General features: G+C 45.3%; 1 protein-coding gene across 1 annotated transcript; it reads right to left on the reverse strand.

The window, feature by feature from the left end:
* Positions 1-4,127: 4,127 nt before the first annotated feature.
* Atf3 (activating transcription factor 3) lies at positions 4,128-17,600 on the reverse strand. The gene is made up of 4 exons (XM_015483668.2): positions 17,391-17,600; positions 10,919-11,162; positions 6,656-6,763; positions 4,128-5,587 (listed from the first exon to the last, which is right to left on the reverse strand). The coding sequence occupies exons 2-4, from the start codon at positions 11,156-11,158 to the stop codon at positions 5,390-5,392; spliced, it is 546 nt and encodes a 181-aa protein (XP_015339154.1). The 5' UTR covers positions 11,159-11,162; positions 17,391-17,600; the 3' UTR covers positions 4,128-5,389.
* Positions 17,601-19,442: the final 1,842 nt, after the last annotated feature.

A 19,442-nucleotide genomic window follows, 5' to 3' on the forward strand; every position in this document is an offset into this window, starting at 1 on the left:
AATGGAACCTGCTGTCTGTGGATTGCAACCTCTGAAACCATGAGCCCCCAAATAAACTTTTCCTCCTCTACAATTGTTCTGGTAGGGCCTTCAGTTACAGTGGAAAAAAAAAAAAAAAAAAAAAAACCTGACTAAAACATGTACCAATAAAAAGTGTGGGAAAAAAAGGAACAAGAAGTTCTGGTGTGAACGATAGGTGACTACTACTAGACAGCAAAAGTGCACTGAATATTTCAAAGAGCTAGAATAAACGATTTTTGATGTTTTCACCATAGGGAAATAAATCCTTGATTAGATAGATATGTTTTAAGTGAACTGTACATTGTAAAATTTATACAATACTGAAACAGAACATGGTAACCTGTTAATATGTGTAGTTGTTGTTTTATATACAATTTTAAAATACATTTAGTTAATAAGCATGTAAGACCCTGTGGCTAAGAAAATTGCAATTTTCCTCTATATTTTTAAGAAGTATTATTATAGAATTGAATTAATTTGAATGTGTTCATTTCACTGTAATTAATGTAAGAAAAAATGGTGGCAAAATAGCCTTATCCACTTAAAAACCCTGAAGATGTGATATATCTTTTTTTATATATATATACCAGGGATTGAGCCCGGGGATGCCTAACACTGAGCCACATCTCCAGCCTTTTTTAATATTTTATTACAGACAGGGTCTCACTGAGTTCCTCAGGGCCTCACTAAATTGCTGAGGCTGGGTTTGAACTCAAAATTCTCCTGCCTGAGCCTCCTGAGCTGCTGAGATTATAGGCATGCGCCACTGTGCCCGGCTTAAAGTAAACAAATAAAAGCTATAACCTCCAAAAAAAAAAAAAAAAAGAAATAAAATAAACCATTATAGAGCTCTGCCATGACAAGCCAGTCAAATGGTTTTAAACTGGAATGATTTAATTGCCTTCAAGAAGACCAGTTTGGTGCATTGTAGGAAGTTGCATAACTGTGTGTGTGTGTGTGTGTGTGTGTGTGAGAGAGAGAGAGAGAGAGAGAGAGAGAGAGAGAGAGATGGAGAATCCCAGACAACAACTTTAGAAGGAATGAATTGAGTTAGGGATTGAAGTACCCACTGGGTCATCTCAGTTCTTCTCTATTTTGCTTGTACAAACACCCTATATGTGGGAGCCCAGTGATTCTCTGAATATTCCCATGGAGATCACTATGTCTCCCCATTCCACATAGCTAGCCACAGAATAACGATTTCAAAATTGTTTTGTGAAAGCTCTCAGAAGGACCTCCTCCTCCTGACTCTCTTTTCCCAGTTTGATGTTATGTTTGAAAATCCCACCTTAGACATTCATTCTTTCTTTGCAAACTAAAACTTTCTCTCTGGATGGGAATATAGTTCAGATACAACACTAGTCTAGCATGGATTTGATCCCCAGCAAGGCAACAACAAAGCTATTTCTCCATTAAAATACACTCACCGCTCCATCAATAAATAGATGGATAAACAAAATCAGAGTAACCATGCAAACATAATATTATTCAGCCATAATTCAGAATGGAATACTGATGTATGCTTCAACATGGATGAACCTCAATATCAGACTAAGTGAAAGAAGCCAGTCACACAAACTGTATGGTTCCATTTATATAAAATGCCCAGGACAGGCAAGTCCATAGAGACAGAGAACAGATTAGTAGTTGCCAAGTGCTAGAGTGAGGATAGAAAGTGACAGCTCAGTGGGTACAGGATGGTGGTAATTGCATAGCATTGTGAATGTACTGAATGTTATTGAATTGTACACTTTAAAATAGTTAAAATGGTAAATTGTATGTTGCATATTTTCTTTATACGCATACCCATATTTCCCTTCCCTCTCAGAACTCTTGCTTGAAGCCATTGTGATTAAAAAAAAAAAATCAGCTGTGACCTTAAGCAACCTACTGAGCTCAGTAGAAACCCATCTGTAGTCACTTCTTCCATAGAATGACGATAACAGTTGTTGTGAGGATTAAATGGAATGCTAGGGTTTAGATCTTAAATGACCCACCAAGGCCCATGTGTGTAGCTTGGTTCTGGGGTAGTACTATCAGGTAGTGGTAGAACCCTTAGAAGGTGGGCTCTGGTGGGAGGTCCTTAGGTCATTGGTAAGTGAGCCTTTGAGGGAGATTGTGGGACCCTGCCCCTTTCTTCTATTCTTTTGCTTCCTGGTCACCACATGCTCCATTCCATGACGTGTTATCTTACCACAAGCCCAAAGCAACAGGGCCAATCAATCATAGTCTAATATTTCCAAAATTTGAGCCAAAATAAACCTCTTCTCTCTATAAGTTGATTATCTCAATTAATATGTTATAGTGACAGAAAGCTGACTAATGCATGGGATAATGCTTGTGAAGTATTTAGCATAGTACCCTATTCAATAACTGAGCTAATATTAATTAGCATTAGTCCTCAGCAGTGCTTGGCAACTCAGTGTGAATTCCTTCTTGGGAGCCATTTTTTTTATAAGAGACTTGGAAGAGCTTAGTTCCACCATGAAGACACAGAAGGATGCTCAAAGGACAAATATGCCTCATTTTGGGAAGATCTGGTCTGTTACCATGAGACAGAAGAGAGGAGAACACCTGGTGTGGGTTTGGATGTCAAGGATTTATTTGGAATTGAGAAATAGCATTCTACCTCTGGACAGAAAGTGAAAGCATTCAATTCTAGAATACCTGTCCTGAATCAGAACACATTCAAACCCTTTACTCTTGAAACAGATGTCAGGACAGACCTCAGGGCAAGGTAAGGGGGCAGGAAGAAGACAACAGGAGGGGGAGGGTGGCTTTCTAGGCCCTGCCAGAAGCACCACCCACAATTGCCTCTGCAATTTAGTGAGGCTCTAAGCAACTTAGTGAGATCCTGTCTTTAAAAAAAAAAAAAATGGCCGGGGGATGTGGCTCAGTGGTAAAGCACCTCTGGGCTCAATTCCCAGTACCCAAAATAAGATGAACCAAATGACCTTATGGTAAATAATATATATCCTTGTCTTTATTAAAGTATCAAAACATAAACTTGGCTACAGAAAACAAAACTATTATTAATGCATTAGTTAAGAATTTTCAATCACACTAACCACACACAGTATGATTCTCAGATCAATGTCTCCTGTCATGGCTACCCTCTCTCCCTTTCTTTCTAATCTATTGCATTCATGGCAGTTTGCAAATTATCTTGAGTTTCCTAACAGCTGGTGGTGGCACCTTTACCCATAACCAGAGGGTAAATGCAGGGGAGTTTTCCCCTCCACCAAGGCAAGCATAAATTATCTAGTGAAAGAAGTGGCGAAAGTACTAACATCAGATGGTTCTCCAAAGATGAGGAACAACCTGATGTACCATTAAATCAGCCAAACTAAGATGCCTTTGTCATAAGTGATAGTCTAAAGGAACCACACATAGTTCAAAGAAGCAGAGGTACCATTCATGTAGACCAATGTCACAGTTAATGACGTCAGCATCTCTTTGGAAAAGAGCCTAGTGAAGGTAGCAGAGTGGCTGATTTTTATTTCTAGTCTGTATTATTGTGTCCAGGCAGTTGCAGAAAATGAGGGTAGAATACCTTTCTCTGAATTATCATACCCATCTTGTCCAGAATTATTCTTTCTTCCTCTCTATCCCCCTTCCCATTCTTTTCTGATCTTTAAAATACATAGTTGTCACATTGTGACACACATTTGGATGTTATAACAGATATAATTCAAGTGGATACTTTAAGAAGAATGCTGTGGCAGGTCAGTTTTCAAAGGCTCAAGTTGAACAAGAAATGTGTTTTATGCATTTGTACATTCAGAGAAACTGATGGTTGAGGTACTTATAACTCAGATTTTAAATCTATCTAACTTCTATGTTAGCACCAGTTAACTAGGATAAACTAGGTGCTGTGTTCCAGGGATTATCAATAAGAGATCTGAGGAAGAGGACTGAAAGTCAACTAACCTACCTATTGGAGCCCAAAGACAGAGGAGGAGGACACTTGGATAATATTCAAAACTAATCATCTCCCACAATGAGGAGAAGAGAGGTATGTGTGGCTGGGGTGGGGGTAACCTTTTCAACAACAAAGAATCTTAAAAAAAAAAAAAAAAAACAAAACACAGAAACGAGTATAACACTTAACGTTGACCATATCTTGGTTCCAAGATTTATTATATTGACAGGTTAAGGATACTAGGATAAATAATATTTTCTCTTACAGAAAAAAATTGTAATGATACTATTAAGAAGGGTTAAACACTCTGAGGATTTCACAGAAACATCAGAATTTTATCAGACAGTAGCCAGAGTCCTTGTGGGCAGTGTGAGTGACCTCTCGCAGCTGCAAATGCTCTGGGCCAGATTTCTTAAAACAGATACATGACCAAAACAGTGCCATTAACATCCAATAAGGCTAAAGCCTGGGTATCCCCTGGCTTCAAACCTGCGTCTCCACTGATCAGATTTTAACCACAAGGAAAGGAAAATGGAATATTCTTTGGCTCTTCCACTAGAAATAACTCCTGACAAAGTCACTGAGTGGATAGTCCTAACCCTTTGGAAATTGCACTTTCTTTCTGCATTCTTCCTGTGACATTGTAACTGAGCCTGCAACAGAGGACCCACTGTCACGCCCATGGATTTCCCCTTAACACCTGGGTGCCAAGGGGAAAAGGAGGCCTCCTCTTTGACCCAGACCTGCTCTGCTGGCCAAAAGACGACTCTGCTCTCCCGGGGCTGGCAAGTGCTTCTGGCCACCCGAACATTTTTGTAAGACACTGCCCATGGCGAGGGACCCTCCAGACTCTCAGAAACCAGATCTGAGGAAAACCACGGAAAAGTCACACACCAGTGTTGTACGAAACAAACATCAAAAGAGCATAATGCCTAGTTTTGAAACGAATGCCTTGCACACAGTAATTCCAGGACATAACAGCATATTCTCTAGAAAGCACAACCCTGGCCATTGCACAACTTCAATAAATGTTGTTCTCACTCCATGTCCCCTATGAGCAACAGCGGCAGCTGAAGTGGAGGAGATGGCACCACTCCACCCATCCAAGGTACAGACCCTTTTGCTTGAATCCTAATGATGGGCATCCTGGTTCTTGTAGAACTCACAAGAAAGCAGGCAGGACCCTAATCAGGGGCCATCTGGAACATTTAAGAACAGCCAGTACGTCAAGGCCTAAATCCTGGAGTTGAGGCAAAGGATGCTCTTGCCCTGGTCCAAAGTTCACTCTACAGCAGAGTGGGAAGGCCCTCTCGAGTCACCATGGGCCCTCCTGCCTCAGTGGTTCTCGGCTGCTGGGATTCTAGAGGTGCACAGGAAGTCGGCTTTCCAATGGCTTCAGGGTTTTAGGTGGAAAAGGAGTATTCGATGAGGACTCCCAGTTGCTGCTTAGCTCTGCAGTGTTCCTTCTTTTATCTGTTGGATAAAGAGGTTTCTCTCATCTTCTGGAGTCCGCCCATTCTGAGCCCGGACAATACATGTGGGCCGATGCAGGTTGAGCATGTATATCAAATGCTGCTTCTCATTTTTCAGCTCCTCAATTTGGGCCTTCAGTTCGGCGTTCACACTCTCCAGCTTCTCTGATTCCTGGGGGACAAACAAAAGAGGCATTAGGAAGCGAGACCAGGAAGGGCCAGCCAGGACAGGGTGGCAGTGGGGTGGACCGCTGGGGCACCTCAAGGCTCATGAAGCTGCAAGAAATCTGCAGAGGGAAACATCCCCCGACAAAAATGGAAGAGTGGCACTAGGAATGGGAGAATACAGCCTTTGAACTTGAGGGGCCCCTTTAGAAAAGCCCTGGAGATGCCTCCAAGGTAGGCTGAATGCTACAGTGCTGAAACTGCAATAGGACTAATGATCCAGAGACGAACTATGCATGAGTCCTTGGCCCCATATGTAAGGGCATCTGGACCTGAAAAGCTAGGGAGAAATTCAAGACTCATGGTTCTTGGTCTTTGGTTAAGTCACTGATCTCATGGACAAGTTCATCTCCCCAGAAAAAAAATGGCAACACAAAATTTCCTCATTTCCACCAATACCCTGGAGCCATCTGCAAAACCCTCAGGGACCTGTGGGTTAAGACTCTTCCATGGCCAGTCCACACTTGGGGGAGCAGACACAGCCAATGAAAGGACTGTAGGCACCACGTCTGTTCCACCTGCCCACACAGGCTGCTCCCCTGGTGTTTCCCAAGGTTGCCAGCCCCATGCAGAATTGGCTCAGACCACTGGATGAGCTGGAAGACAGCAGAATTCAGAACCAGATAGAGCCCAAAGAAGCAGTGCAACCAGTGTTTGCAGATTCAGGAAATAACTTGTTTGAAGAGATTAACTTAAGGCTTTTCATAGTGAGCCAAAGGAGAGCGGCAAGTTTCCTTTCTGAGACAATGGGCAGGTGAAGACTCCTTAACTGGGCTGGCATATCCCACAGCCTGGGAGCTGCTGGGCATGTATGGACCAGCCAGGACTCTGGAGTCTGGAGTTTTTAATTCACACACCTGCTTTTTGTGCATCCAAACACTTATCCATTGTTTTAACAGCTCTGCTACTCATTCGGCAACTGGCCTTTCTGCTACCAGGAAGACCCTTCTTCTGACAGTGACCTGAGGCTGGTGGGGGACGGAGTGAATGAGCGGGGAAAGCTGGAAGGACTCACTTTCTGCAGGCACTCCGTCTTCTCCTTTTTCTTGTTTCGGCACTTGGCGGCTGCAATCTTATTCCTTTCTCTTCGCCTCTTTTTCCTTTCATCTTCCTCAGGAGCTACCTATAAAATCCAACAGACAGACACATGTTTAATCTCATCATGAAATGCCACCCACCTCAAATACACTGCCTTTTACTGCCAGCAAAGTCTGACAAACTGCTGGGTGCGGTGACGCCCACCTGTAATCTCAGTGCCCCTGGAGGCTGAGGCAGGAGGATTGTGAGTTCAAAGCCAGCCTCAGCAACTTAGCTGAGCCCCTAAGCAACTCAGCAAGACCCTGCCTCTAAATAAAATATTAAAAAATGGGTATGGCTCAGTGGTTAAGCATCTCTGGGTTCAATCCCTGGTACCAAAAAAAAAAAAAAAAAAAAAAAAAATCTGGCAAAATGGAAGAGCCCTAATGCAATGGGACTCAAGGATAAATAAATAAATAAAGCCTTAGACTTCAGCCTGAAACCCTTCTACTACACACACACACACACACACACACACACACACTTGAGAATGAATAATGAAAACCAAAGTACTAAAATAGAATTATACTGGCAATATTAGTATATTAAAATCTAACCTACTCTAAAAATATCTATGGGTTTTGAAAGAAGATGTTGATATTTAAATTCATAACTATTGGGACTAACTAATCATTTAAAGGAGGACAGTCTATTTGGGAAATACATCCTTTCCCTTAGAACCAGAAACAACCTCAGGATCATCCCCTAGCCACTCTCTCCTGTTGCCTGTTCTTTGATTCAAGACCCAAGGGCAGTTTCTTTTTTTCTTTTTTTTTTTTTTAATATTTATTTTTTAGTTTTCAGCGGACACAACATCTATGTTTGTATGTGGTGCTGAGGATCGAACCCGGGCCGCATGCATGCCAGGCGAGCGTGCTACCGCTTGAGCCACATCCCCAGCCCAAGGGCAGTTTCATTCATCTCCATCCTCAGCTGGAGTAGCAGGCACTGCCTTTCTGAAATCAGCAGCTGGTAGAGCTCCTAGACAAAGAGCCCATTCTCAACCAAAGTGCCATGAATCAGCCCATAGCTTAGGTGCTATGTATAGTGGTAAACTAGACCCATCCATTGGTTTAGCCAACAAATACTCACCACCTCCTCCCCTATGCCTCACCCTGAGCCAGCCCTCAGTATCCTGGGAGGAAAAAAACCCTATTCTGCTTTAGGATGTGGTCCTCTGTGGAAGTTCACTCAGACCCTGAATTTGTCCATGGACTGATGAGGAATCGGCATCATTCAGTCACTGAATTGGCTTAGAGACCAAAGTCCAGCTGAGATGGTGAGCTAAACGGGTGACAGTTTAGGCTGTCGATGCCAGACCCTGTCATGTCACTTGTCCCTGCTTTGGACAAAGGAAAAGGCTATAGGAGCTACACCTCAAACCTAGCAGGTCTGGGATGCCATTCACCTCATGACTGACTTGTAACTATTCCTTAGATCTAAACAACATTGACTGCTTGGGCAGAAGGCCTTGCAAAGCCCAAGGGAGAATTATGGGGAGAGGAAAGTCAACTGTTTACATCTGAGTCCCAGAACCACATATTTAGGCTGTAGACTAGACTGGCTTTGAATTCCAGTGTCACCACTTAGTAACCATGAGCAAGTTACTCTTCTGAGCCTGTTTTCTCATTTGTAAAATGGATCAATAATAGTACTTACTTACTATGACCATGATGAGGATTAAATGAGTTAATATATATGAAATGCTTTGCATGGGGCTTAGCTTATACTAAGTGCTATGTAAGCTTTAGTTACTGTTTTTAATTTCACCATCAATATCTTCCTCAAGATATACAGATATTTATTTTGCAACACTGTAGACATTTTGGACAGGTGGAAGAGGATTCACATTTGCTCAGGAGGAAGCTCTTGAAAACAGAGTCACAAACTGTCCAAGATGGAAGAGCTCTCTATGGCCATTCAGTCCAGCTCCCTCATTTTACTAATGAGGAAACTGAGGCATGGAGTGGCCAGTTGAAATGTGCCCAAGAGGCCCCAGGAATCATTTGAGGCTCTCGACCCCCATACCAGTAAGCTACACACAACATAAACCCAGGCATTCCATTCCCTTCCTTCCTGTCACAGCTGCCTTGTTCACCATGTCACCTTTCCAGAGAGGACTGGGATCTGGGAAGCAGACTCATGATGCACAGATACACAGGATGCCTATGGCTTTGATGGGTGTGTGTCTTATTTGAAGATGGGAATTACTACTCAACCATGTCTGCTGGTGCATTCCCTTTCCAATATGTTAATCTACTTGTCACACTGACCTAAGATCACAAAGTCAAGCAAATACAGAATCAGAGAACTCCCCAAATTTCCTTCCAAGTTTTTTTCCTTTCTCTCCTACTAGTTCGATTTTATCCAGTTACCTCAAATTGTTTAAAAAAAAAAAAAAGAAAAAAAGAAAGAAAAACCCACTGCATGACCAATGTAATTCTGCAACCTGTACACTCAGAAAAATGAGAAATTATATCCCATCTGATTCAAATGTATGATGTCAAGATCATTGTACTGTCATGTGTAACTAATTAAAACAAATAAAAAAATTAAAAATTAAAAAGAAAAACCCAACGATAGTGTCATCAGACTGAGTGAGCACTGGTAAACGTTTGGGTCCCTCTGAGGCTAACTGTGGACACAGCTAATGCCCCTATGATGCTATATGGCCACAGCATTATAAATATCCTAGCTACCATTCACTGAATGCTATCAGCTAAGCTCTCTGCTGGGCAAGCACTTTACTACTGAGGTACAACCCTAGTCCCAACCTTTTTTAAACTCAGTTCTTCGGGCAGATTCCACTGCCCTTTGCCCTTTGTAATCATGCCAGTTAAGTAAGCTTGCAATAGTCCCATCTTGCAATCATCATGGGAAGGCCAACAAAATTGCAAGATCCCAGCTCTGACATCATTGAGCCAGCACAGCATCCCCAGCAATCATGTCTCCTTATGTCTGTTATTCCAGGTATCTTATAAAAGGTTGCCAAGTACAGAACAATGCAAGCATCTGAAACAGACATGAACTTAAGCATACACTTGGTACCAAGACTGTAGGCATTGCTATAGGGAAGGGTGGGGCTGGCTACCTGGTCCTTGATTCATTGTCTGAAACCTTAGGTACTGTTAGTGATAAAAAAAGAAATCACCATGCTACATACTTCTTCAGAAAGACTTGATACAGAAGGTGACATCTTCCCAACCCAGGACTTCAATGTCCATATGCTGATACCTTCCAGCTCTATATCTCTACCCCCATACTCCTCAGGACTCCAGGCCCACGTATGCAACTGTCTGCTCCATATCTTCACTGCAGTTAGAACAAAACAGAAGGCAACTCCTGCTTTTGCACCACCTGCCTTCCCTGACTTCCTGCAGCCCCAATTTCAGCAGCAAATGGAAATTCCATTTTTATAGCTGTTCAGGCCAGAACATTCAGAGTCATCCTTGAGTCCTCCTTCTCCCACACTCCCTAACCAATCTATCAGTAAAGCAGATTTATCTCCAAGTCAGATCCAGAATCCAAACACTTCTCAGCAGCTGCACCATTCCCTCCTGACGCAGGCCCTCCTTCACTGACCTGGGAGGCTGTCACTGTCTCATTTCTCCACACCCCACCTTGCCCTTACCACCCACTCAACAGAATAACCAGGGAAATCTTTTAAAATATGTCAGAATATATGACTCCTCTGCACAGAAACCTGTGCAATGGCTTCCCATTTCACTCTGGGCACAAGGCTATATCTACACAGCAGTCTATAAGGCCCAACATGATCTGCCCCTATTTCCCCTCCCCCACCACTCCACCCTGCCACACAGCCCACCTGGCACTGACCATGCTCCTCACTGGTGCTTTCTCTCTTTTGCCAGATTGTCACAGTATCTTCCCCTCAAGTCCCTGCACAAAGGCCACCTTAGTGCCTCCATCTCTGCCCTTCTAATTTATAATTTAAAACAACAACCCCATCCTTCCCCACTCCCCCGTTCCCTTTTCTGCCTTTCCCTTTGCACCTGTCTCATGCTCTGCATTTGATTTATCTATTTCACGTTATCGGGTTGACAGTAGAAGATAAGCTCCCTGGGAGCAGCAGTTTTGCTTTATTCCCAACTCTAGCCACCCCCCCCCCCCCGAGAATGCGCAGCATGTAGTGAATGTGCCCAAAACGTATGCAAGAATGAACACGTGTGGTAGAACCCACCTCAGCTTTTGTGACTGACATCTCCAGGGGTCTGTCGCTGACGGTGACTGACTCCAGTGCAGAGGACATCCGATGACAGAGGTGCTTGTTCTGGATGGCAAACCTCAGCTCTTCCTTGACAAAGGGTGTCAGGTTAGCAAAATCCTCAAATACCAGTGACCCAGGAGGGGACAGGCAGGGGACGATGGCGGAGGCACTGACTTCCGAGGCAGAGACCTGGCCTGGGTGTTGAAGCATCATTTTGCTGAAAGACACATTGAAACCCAAACTGCTTCAGGGGTTCTGGGGCATGGGATCAAGTTCTCCCCACCTATGACCCCCCAACACCAGAGCCCGGCCCACTCCCTGAGGAAAGTCCCATTAGCCGTCAGGCTTCTGTTTTGTTTTCATTTCATGCCATTCTCATTTTGAGTAAAACAGGTTCTTAAAATACACAGCTCAGTGACGTGGATAAAATGCCTAATTGAAGTTTATAAGGGTTGACATTTCAAGCTATTCTGAACTCTTCCAAGAGTTATTAGTTTTGGCTGGTGTGCACATATGCAAATGTAGCCTTAGTCCTGAAAGAGGAAGAACATCTTTAAAAAAAAAAATCAGACCATTTTTGTAATCCTATGTTCAGTCTCTTTTCAAAAAGAAACTTGGAAGGCACCTGAAGTCAATATGAATCTACCAGTGAGTGGAAGTAAAAGCAAGAAGTGGGGCACATTAGATTTAGCAAATCTATGGTTAAAACTTTTCCCCAGGAAGTTGGATCCAAATAATGGGAATGAGGAAGGTAACTATAGCTGGGTGTGTTTCTTCGCTCCAGTCCTTGGCAGCAGGTGGTGATGGCCAGGATTCAAGTCACAAGGGAACAAGTAGCTCCTTCTTAATATTAAGGTCAGCAAAAGACCTCAGAGTGAGGAAAAGTCAGGAGCTAAGATCTGGATACTTGTATGGAGGTGTCGTTGAACCCTGAGGTATAGGGAAAGACCTGGGCTGGGGGTGGAGGGGGTCCTAGAATTGGCTCCAGCATTAAGGAACAGGTAACTTGGGTCAGTCACTTCAACTCTTCATCTGGTGAGTGGTCAAGAGCTCCTCCAGAGCTGGGAGGAGTCTGCTGTTTACTCCATCCCACAGCCTAGTCCAGCAGTGCCTGATGGGAGGGACACTGTCCAACTGAATAAATGAGAGGGGGATGGAGTAGTCAAATCAAATGGTCCCATCCACCTGTGTCATTCTATATTGGGTCAGGGAACCCAAAGGGATAACAAAAGGAAAATAAAGGGTAGAAATAGCGATGGTTCCATGATCCCAATCCCCTGTAAGTCCCTGCCTGTTGTGAACTCCCCTGCAGTGGGTTCTCAGGAGCAAGGAGTAGTATGAGGACTATCTGGGCAGGCAGTCCCAAGGAGCAACCCTCTCAATCCAGGGATCTGTGGTCATTAGCCCAGCCCAGCCAGACAGGAAGCCCCTTGGCAAATCTCTAACTCTGAAGGAGTATCTCCTTCATTCCAGACCTCATGTGCCTTATGTCATTTAGTCCTTATGAGAACCCAGTGGGTTTAGTCCCAGCCCCAAATTATACATGAGTAAACTGAGTTTTAGACCAACTAATTTGCTTGAAGTCATGGAGGTATTATAGAGCAGTGTCAGAATTTGGAATTAGGCTTGTTTGGCCCTAGAACTCATTCCCACAATGTATACACTGCAAAACCGAATATTGCACTATGTTGCAAAAACATGCATATTATTTTACATTGCAAAAACAAACTGGGTGTGGTGGCACATGCCTATAATCCCAGCAATTTGAAAGGCTGAGGCAGGAGGATCACCAAGTTCAAGGCCAGCCTCACAACTTAGTGAGGCCCTAAGCAACTTAGTGAGATCTCGTCTCAGAATACAAAATAAAAAGGGCTGGGGATGTGGCTCAGTGGTCAAGCATCCCTGGGTTCAATCCCCAGTACCCCCAAACAAACAAAAATCAAAGGAATTTGGGGAGGGGAAAGGGCAGGTGACAGGCCTGGAACTGAAACAAGAGAAGGGAGGAATAAATTGCTGATCTTTATATATCAGGGTACATACTTAACTGCTGCCTAAATTATAGAACTTACACTTAAATGGGCTTTTCTGTTCACAAAATTTCCAGACTGGGATCAGGAAATCAAGATGTGAGACCACATAGTATGTCTACACTGTACCTCTTAATGGCTTTCTCCTCTGTAAGAGGGGGCTAATAACTATTACCCGAGTCATTTTCACCAGGTTTCCAGGAGTCTTTCTAGCCCAAGGCCAGCTCTTTGGCTGGCACTCTGTGAGGTACACGTGGAAGGGTGGCTGGTCACCATCTTTATCTGAAAGGTTTCTGATTAAAACACCCCAACCTCTAATTCCTACTGGAGATCTGAGATACAAGGCAAGAATTCCATACCAATGAATGTTACCATGGACTAGTCAAAGAAACCCAGGAAATATAATTCTTCTCCAGAGCTTCAAAACTAAAGTTCTTCTCTTACTTAATCCTATAATCTTAAAATACTGGGAGGATACTTCTTGGACAGATGATAGACTCTAAGCTTCTGAAGCCAGAGGCTTAGGATTCTCCCATGCATTCCTCCTATTAAAAATCCAATAGTTCAGGGATGGAATTTGGAGCTACCACTGGGCTGGCTTTGTTTGGAGGACCGGATGGATCCCTTCTCCAGAGAGGTTTGAATTCCACTGCAGTTGAGTGTGTGTTATCTTGCCACCCAGCTAAGTTTATTAATGAGCCCTCAGGGCTTGGGGGTCTGCTGTTTGAAACTTTCTTTCTTAGCAGTCCTAATGAAATAAACTGAAGGTCAGTGGTGTGGAATGTTTTTATAAAAAGCATTGGGCGGGCTGACTTGGGGACAGAAATGAGTTGCAAAAATGTTGAGCTTTTCTGAACATAAAGAATTTGTAAAGATTTAGGCTTTCTCTGCACTAGGCTAAAGCTGAGCCTATTGGGGGTACTTTCTAGTTTGTCCTTCACTCAGTCTCTTGTGGTATGATTTAGCTTAGACTCTGGTTGTGTTCCCAACAAAGAAAATGAAATTAAATCTTCAGACAATTTTTAGAAAATTGAAGCCCTTTAACATCCCCTTCATTGAAGAGAAAAACTATGTTTGGGGGACTTTAGATGATCTGAGTTAACTTTCTACATTGATAATAAGATTGCTTAGATCCGATACAAAAGAACTTGTTTCCAATCAGAAAGCATGTCATCATTGCGAGTTTCATCATTTTCAAGAAAGTGAAACTTGTGTATTTCTTTAACTGGAAATTCAGCTCCCAGATTTTTATTTCCTGGTAGCTACACAGTGAATTTTCACTTTTAATTTTCATTTCTTTCCACCAAGCACTCCTTGCTAACCAACTTACCGTAGTAAGAAGCCAATATTGATCTTTTAATATTGGTCTTTCTCCCAGCCTATTTGAAGGCTTAAGGTGTAAGGCTGAGCTTCAGGGTCAGAGACAACATTTCCAAAACTCTCTCTACCACTCACAAGATGAGTACCTATATACCAACAAGCCACTGAGGCTTTCTGGGTCTCAGTCTCCTCATCTATAAAATGAGATCAAGTCTGCCTGCACCAGTTCTCTCAAAGGGCTGTCAAGAAGAGCACACGAGGGGCTGGGGATATAGCTCAGTTGGTAGAGTACTTGTCTTGCATGCACACACATTATTACTGTGACTCCACTGTCCCATTTCAGGTTAGCCCTATTTATTAGTCAGGAATTAACTGGAACCCTTGAGAATTTCAGGTCAGCCACAGCCTCTTGTGTACTTTGATTAACCCCCAGGTTCCTAAGACACCAGGTAAATTCCACCACCACCACCCCCATTTGCTAACACAAACATTCTCCACTGGTGTTACATACTTGAGATATTACCAATTCTCATACACAAAACCATTTGTTCTGTGGTGTCCTGGCTATACTCTTCTTCCTCCCTTGGCTGGGCAAAACTTGGAGACACTGACCCTGTTCCATGCCCAGTCAATTTTTAAAAGTTGGAAATCAAGGGCTGTATCTAGTGGGAAGCATAAAATGCCCAATATTAGAGTCATGTAGGTGAGATCCTCATTTTGTAATTAAAGTAAATTGAGGCTCAGGAAGGTCATAAAGCTGGAGATTGGCCCAGTCAATGTCAAGTTGCTGACACCCACCCACTACTCATTTTGCTCCATCAGAAAAGGGATCCATCACTTAGATAAACCAGGGAGATAACCAGAGAATAAAATCAGTAGCCAGGTAGATGAGGGATCAACATGTACCAGAGAGGAGACTTTGACAGGACTAAGACAGGGAGGGATTACAGAAGAAAAGGCCATAAAGAAGAAAGGAATTATGCAGTGATAAGGATGAAGAGGGAGAGGAAGAGAGAGGCCGGGCTATGACAGGAAGGACATAGCTGCCACCTGTGCTGGGTGCTGTATTTCATCCACACTGGGGCCTGGGCACCTGTTTTCTTTACTGACTCTGAAACCACCCAGGCACTAACTGCAACCCCCACCTCACTGAGGATACCCTCAAAGCAAGAGCTTCTATGTTGTAGCATTATCCTACAACAAATGTTAGATGCAAAACTAGATGGGCAGTAGTACCAATTTCCTCTTCATCTTAAGTTGAGGAGACAAGATTCCCAAACAGAAGATGTGATTGTTATCCACATTGAAATAGATACATTGGGAGAACACTCAGATTATTTAGCCAATTCTTTTTCTGGCTCTCCCAATGATTTGGCAACTCCTTTATTTGTAAGAAAGCATATGTGATAGAGGCAGGTATGGTGGTGCACTCCTGTGATTCCAGCCACTCTGGAGTCTGAGGTAAGAAGATCACAAGTTGGAGGTCAGCCTTTGCAATTTAGCAAGACCCTGTCTCAAAAATAAAAATAAAAATGTTAAAAAAAAAAAAAGGCACTGAGGATATAGCTCAATGGTAAATGCCCCTGGTCCAAAAAAAAAAAAAAAAAATAGTAGGTGTAATCTTTGTACTTAATGAAACTAAGGAGGAAAAATAGTTAGGAGGAAAGGAAGTAAGTAAATGAGAGATGAAAATGGGGATCCGGCCGCAATTGGGAGGCTGAGGTGGGAGGATCATGAATTCAAAGGCAGACTCAGCAAATGTGAGGTGCTAAGCAACTCAGTGAGACCCTATCTCTAAATAAAATACAAAGTAAGGCTGAGGATGTGGCTTAATGGTTGAGTGCCCGCGAGTTCAACCCCTGTAACCAATAAAGAAAATGGGGGGTGGAGGCAAAGGAGACCCAACGGGAATAAAGCTGGGGACGGACAGAGATGCCACATAGAGAATCTCCCCTTTCTCCCAAGGTCTCAGAGAGGAGCCAGTGATGTTACAGACCTCCTCATTCAAGTTCCTTCGCTGGCCCCTTTTTTTCAGTTACACCACTCTAAAATCTGAAAATCTTCAGCCAGGAAGGACCTTGAAGATAATCTGATCCAATCACCACATCGTGCTCTTAAACTGACAGGAAGGGTCGGTGGTATCTATGTGCTCATTATTTCCCGACCCGGGACACCGAAGCTCAAGGACAGAAAGTGCAGTATAAGCTCTAACAGTCCTGGCACTAGATCACAAGCATTCTCTTAAATATCCGTACAACTGACTCCACACTATCGCTTCCCCCGATGGTGGATCTCCATGAGCGCAAAACAGAAAAGTCGGAAAACTCAAAGGAAAAGTTTGAGCGAGAATCACAGGTACTAGAGAAAAGACCATGAGACTGGAAAAGGAAGTCCCAGGCCCAGGAGCCCGACATCAATCGGTGTTCCGAGTTCTCTCCGCCTTCCGCCCTAAGACAGCGCAGCACCGAGGCTCTCACCAGCTCCAAACTTATTCTAACTTTCGCTCTGGGCTCCCTATGCGATCCTACCTCCAAAGGCTTGGGTATGCACAGGATGACCCCCAGCGGCCGTTTCCACTATCCTGGCTCACCCACCCCTACCCCATTCATTCCTCTCTGTGCCTGCGGCAGCGCTTCCAAGAGCCCTCAGCGATCGCACTTCCCTGTAGACTTGGAAAAGATCAGTTCCAAGTAGCCGTGCTCCGACAAGAAGTGAGGAAAGGAGCGGGACTGCGAGCCAGATCGCCTGGGTCACCCCCGTACACCATCACCCACCCGCCCCTCGCCCTTTCGCAGTTGAGGGCCGAGAGGCGTTCCCAAGACGGTTGGAGCAGGCGCCCGATCTCCTCCTCCACCCGAAATCTTTCGCGCCCCAAGTCAAAAAGAGAAAGTTCTTTCACTTTTCGAGAAACTTTCTGAAACACTGAGGAGCAGCCGTGGCAGCCGTGAAATTCCAACAGAGTTACTTTTGCAGTCGAAAACTAGGGGCGCGGGTCAGGGATTGGCGTAGATTTCTGGCAATTGATTACGAGGGGGGCGCGAAAGGAATGAAATCTAACCACCCTCGCCGCGTTCATTCACTCAGCTTCCAGCGCTCACCTCCAGTCTCCGCTCGTGACGGCCAGGGTCCGGCTGTTTTTCTGTCCGGCGGTCAGTCGAGCACCTAGGACTCAGCCGGCGCGCGGGCTGGCGGGTCGGCTCCGGCTGCGGCGCAGGGAGAGAGCTGTGTAGTGCGCGCTTCGCGGAGTGCGACTGTGGCTTGGAGCGCGTTGCATCACCCCTTTTATAGCTCTCCCGCTGGCAGCTTGCTGGTCTACTCTGGGTTACCAGTCTAGGCTGACGTAATGCTATTAATAGCTTCCCGGGAGAACCAGCAGAACTGAGCAAAGGAGGAGGGCTAGAGGAGGGACCAAGGCGGGGCGAAGTGTGGCTGGAGGGCGGGGGTGGGGGGGGTGAAGCTGGTGATGCAAGCTCTGGGAGGAGCCTGCCGCTGTGCGTTCACCGGTCCTCTCACGCCTGGGACACACACCCGCCCGCCCTCTTTCTCCATATCAGGTCCGGAGCCGCCTGGGCGGGCCGCCAGATGTGCTTACTCGCGGCTGCGTGTTCCAGGCATGAGCCAATGGTGCCCAAGCCAGCGGCATGACTCCACCGCTTTGGCATCTCTCCCTCCGCTAGTTTTGGGGGAATGTTGGGGAGGCGGATCCTGGCCGCAACCCAGACTAGGTGAGTCTGGGAAGCGGGCACGACCTTTCTCTAAAATGCATGGTCATTTTCTGGAGTTTCAAGAAAGACGCGCCCCCCCCCCCAACCACCACTAGAAGTCACCTCTTTCTCGGGGAGGGGGAGGGGCAGAAGTGCTGATTTAGGGTGTAGGAGAGTCGCCCCAAGTCGCCCTAGGGTGAGTTCCCTCGGTTACCACGCTGGTGTGACCTCCGCAATGGGGACCTCCGAGAAGCTGGCAGGTTAACTCAAACGCGGCAGGCATCATACTCCTGAGCCCTCAGCGCTAGCACACTCCACAGAACGCACACGCAGGAGCGCCTCCAACCCGCTGGGAAGGAACCCCAGATGCCGGTGAGGGCGAGTGGTAGGACGCTGTCAGTTCCGTTAAAACACACACACACACACAAACAAAGCATTTAAAATAGGCTATCCTCACTGAAAGCCCCTAGAGCATGGAAAGAGGAGAGAGAGACCTAGAGAAATCAGAAGCAACCCTGAGCAAGGTTAAGAAGGGGCTGAAGCCGAGGGACCCGGGAGACCCAGAAAGAGAATATACCCGTGGGACCAGGCGGGGGTCCCCAGGGCCTCAGGCACTATTTAGGAGAAACCATCTTCGGCTTTCTCATGGAACCCAGATCGGATTGGTCTGGGACACACGGATCGGACTGAGGACGCACTGATAACAGGCTGCATGAGGCCCTTGCAGAAATTCCTTCTGCCCTCAAACCCGGATGGGGGAAAGCGGGTCCTGTAGCCCTAGTTTCCAACCGAGGCCTCAACAGAACTGACTTTGACTCTTAAAAACAATTTCCCCGACTCCAGCTGTTTGAGTTCAGAGCCACAAGAACTGAACTCCATTACCTTCTCCGCTGCCCCTGGAAGATTGGATATGAACATAATTGTAACCCAGGACTTTCGCATCTGCCCGGGAAATGGAACTGCGGGCGCCCGCGTGGTGTGGTGGCGCAGCCAAGGTCAGAGACGTCTCCTTCCACCTGCCTCTTGACAAGAGAGACAAAGGCGATCGAAAGTCATAGTTGTAATTTGGGGTGAGAACTAGAGTTTAGAAGTCTCTGAGCTCGGGTCTCACCAGCAGTCGCCACTCCCACAACACCTGCAGCCTTCGTGGTAAAAGTGGTAAAATAGGGTCCAGCTAAGTGTGTGTCCCAGCGCGCGGCACGAGGTCAGCCAGTTGGTCTCTCTCTCTCTCTCTCTCTCTCTCTCTCTCTCTCTCTCTCTCACACACACACACACACACACACACACACACACACACACATTCTGGGGAATCGGCGACCCCCTGGGGCTGACAACCATTTTCAGAGCTTCAGGTAAAACCGAGTTCACAGCACTCGGGGTTCTCTCCCCAAGTTGGCGCCTCACTAGAACAAACCCCCTCCCCTCCAGCTTCGGGCCAGAACTAAG

This window comes from Marmota marmota, unplaced genomic scaffold, assembly GCF_001458135.2.
Source record: "Marmota marmota marmota unplaced genomic scaffold, marMar, whole genome shotgun sequence".
Taxonomy (NCBI): domain Eukaryota; kingdom Metazoa; phylum Chordata; class Mammalia; order Rodentia; family Sciuridae; genus Marmota; species Marmota marmota.

Bases quoted from the DNA above. Each gene is read 5' to 3' on its own strand.
- Atf3 (XM_015483668.2), bottom strand. From the start codon at position 11,158: ATGATGCTTCAACACCCAGGCCAGGTCTCTGCCTCGGAAGTCAGTGCC. The intron at 6,764-10,918 runs GTGGGTTCTACC...TGGATTTTATAG, and splicing joins TGTCAGTCACAAAAGCTGAG to GTAGCTCCTGAGGAAGATGA. The intron at 5,588-6,655 runs GTGAGTCCTTCC...TTTGTCCCCCAG, and splicing joins AGACGGAGTGCCTGCAGAAA to GAATCAGAGAAGCTGGAGAG.